Below are 940 nucleotides of genomic sequence, written 5' to 3'. Positions count from 1 at the left end.
TATATTTAAATATATATATATATATATATATCAACTCACAGAGCCTTTCTGGTGAGAAGGAAGCGTATTCGGTTAACAGAAATTAAACGAATAGCGGCGTAAGTGCGACGAGATGTTTCCATACGTCACAGACTATAGCGGTTTTGCCATCAGGAAATGGATGATTGATAATGTGGATGTTGCCGGCTTCCTTTGCCTCTTGTATCTTGGGCTTGTGTGGAAGGGACCAGGCGTCGTGAAGAGCCTCAGAGAAAAGAATTTAATCAATGCAACACTTCTTCAGGGCGTTTTTATTATGTGGAATCTCTTTTTGTCCACCTTTTCCGTCATCGGAATGATCGTCGTTGTTCCCGCCGCTATTGCACACATCAGCAACAAGGGACTTGTTCCCGCTCTTTGCGAGAGGGATGTAAACATGATTTACGACTCTCCCGTCGGTTTCTGGGTTGGTGTGTTTGCGTTGTCAAAAATACCGGAACTGTTTGACACGGTTCTTCTTGTTTTGCAGGGGAAACAACCTCCGTTCCTTCATTGGTATCACCACACCACCGTGTTAATCTTCTCTTGGCAAAGCTACTGCGAGGGAAGTAGTACCATATTTGTCTTTGTTGCCATGAACCTGACGGTACATGCCGTCATGTACTTTTACTTCGCCATGTGTGCCAGTGGATTCAAGGCGATTATGCGAACCATTGCTCCGGTTATTACAATTATGCAAATTTTGCAGATGATAGTTGGCAGCGCTGTAACAATGTACTCCGCGTATGTACTTTACAATCCTCAACCTGATGGGCCACAGACTTGCAATGTGACAAAAGCAAGCGCTCGGATGGGAGTGGTGATGTATTTGAGTTATTTGTACCTCTTCGCTGCGCTGTTTGTTGAGTCATACCTGAAACCAAAAAAGAGGACCGAAAAGTCGAAATGAAGTACGGGACGG

General features: G+C 44.4%; 1 protein-coding gene across 1 annotated transcript; it reads left to right on the top strand.

The window, feature by feature from the left end:
• Positions 1-112: 112 nt before the first annotated feature.
• Positions 113-928, top strand: TEOVI_000203100 (fatty acid elongase, putative; the record flags this gene model as incomplete). The annotated part of the gene is made up of 1 exon (XM_067225164.1): positions 113-928. One exon carries the CDS (start codon positions 113-115, stop codon positions 926-928), a length of 816 nt encoding a protein of 271 aa, XP_067081265.1.
• Positions 929-940: the final 12 nt, after the last annotated feature.

This window comes from Trypanosoma equiperdum (assembly GCF_001457755.1).
Source record: "Trypanosoma equiperdum strain OVI genome assembly, contig: ctg_487, whole genome shotgun sequence".
Lineage (NCBI taxonomy): Eukaryota > Euglenozoa > Kinetoplastea > Trypanosomatida > Trypanosomatidae > Trypanosoma > Trypanosoma equiperdum.
This window is presented reverse-complemented; position numbering and strand designations above follow the sequence as displayed.